This window comes from Octodon degus, unplaced genomic scaffold, assembly GCF_000260255.1.
Source record: "Octodon degus isolate 3935 unplaced genomic scaffold, OctDeg1.0 scaffold00012, whole genome shotgun sequence".
In the NCBI taxonomy this organism is placed as follows: Eukaryota; Metazoa; Chordata; class Mammalia; order Rodentia; family Octodontidae; genus Octodon; species Octodon degus.
Window position 1 is genome coordinate 14,941,447 of NW_004524588.1, and position 1,445 is coordinate 14,942,891.

General features: G+C 32.9%; 1 protein-coding gene across 1 annotated transcript in view; it reads right to left on the reverse strand.

Annotated features, from left to right (window-relative positions):
* The window catches only part of Atm (ATM serine/threonine kinase), a 137,159-nt gene that overhangs the window by 60,608 nt on the left and 75,106 nt on the right, over positions 1 to 1,445 (reverse strand). Inside the window, exon 33 of the mRNA XM_004626220.2 lies at positions 445 to 540. Coding sequence (XP_004626277.1) covers positions 445 to 540 — 96 coding nt within the window. The remainder of the gene's footprint in view (positions 1 to 444; positions 541 to 1,445) is intronic.

Consider the following 1,445-nt stretch of genomic DNA (forward strand, 5'->3'; position numbering starts at 1 on the left):
TCGGAAAAAACTTAAAATGCTTTTTAATACTGAGCTTAACATAGCCCTTCAAGTCCTCATTTTTATTTGTTATTTAAAAAAGATATTGAAAAAAAAGCTTAAAAAAAGATACTGAATACTAGCCAATAATATTTATAAACTATTTCAGAGATCTCTTTAATTGTAACTCAACTCTATGAATAGGTAGTTCTGACTTTCCAAATAATTAGAAGGCATTTTTAAATCAACAGTTATTCAAAGATATAAACTGCTAACTTTTCATTTTATAAATAAGAAAACTATGAAAGGAGAATGCTTGGGGTACCTGAATTAAACAAAGATGTAACTTAGCTAGAATCTCATATTTCTTCAACATCTAAAATGATAAAACTTTATTTATTTGAGGATATTAGAAAGATCACCATTTACACATGAAAAACTCACATACTCAACTACACAGTTTACCTAAAACTTCTTTTTCACCAGTGTGGTTTACAGCCATCTTTGATAACTGCAACAAGCTGACAACTAGCTTTATCACAATGCCATCCTGTGGGTTATCTAGGAATAATTTTGAAAAAAAATCAGTTTAGATTATCATGATACAAGAATATGCATATATACTAATTACCTGACTAGAAAATTTTCATCAAGTTTTGAAAGGTAATCAGAAGCACATGCTACCTCTTATATGAATTTCAACTTCCTTACAAGACAGAATCACATATAAGTAGAAGCACATTGACAGAGAAAGAAATATGTCTTTAACTGTATAGATAAGTTAAGAGCTTCGCAAACCCACAACCAGAAACACAAAAATCATTTGACACTAAGCTGCAAGGGTGCCTGGGAGTCGGCTTAGTCTTTAACATGTAGCACACAGACACTAGACCAGCACCATCTGACAGCCCTCTTGGCAATGACATAAATGCTGCTGATCTGTACTGTCTCCTGACAGTCACTAGCTACATGGACTAGTGAGAACCTGACATGGGTTAGGGTAATAAAAACAATAAATCTGAAATTTTTCTTAATTCTAATCCATTTAATTGACAGCCAAAAATAGCTAATGGTTCTACTGCATAATGTAATTCTAGCCTTTAAATCACAAAACAAAGAGGAAAAAGAGACGGTGACATCTGTACTTTGTGTATCTCAAACTACATTAGTAATTTTGAGCTTAGTCAAAACCAAAATTAGCTTTAAAAGTACTAACTATAAAAATGACACCACAGAAATATTAAATAATTGGTGAAGGAAGATTCAAATCAAAGCATAACCCTTCTCTACTGCTGGTGGGAATGTAGACTGGTGCAACCGTTATAGAAATCAGTGTGGAGACTCCTTAGAAAACTTGGACTGGAAATCCCATTTAAACCAGCTATTCCTCCACTGGGAATTTTCCCAGAGGATCTGAAAACATCATATCATAGGTATATATGTGTGCCTATGTTTATAGCAGCACA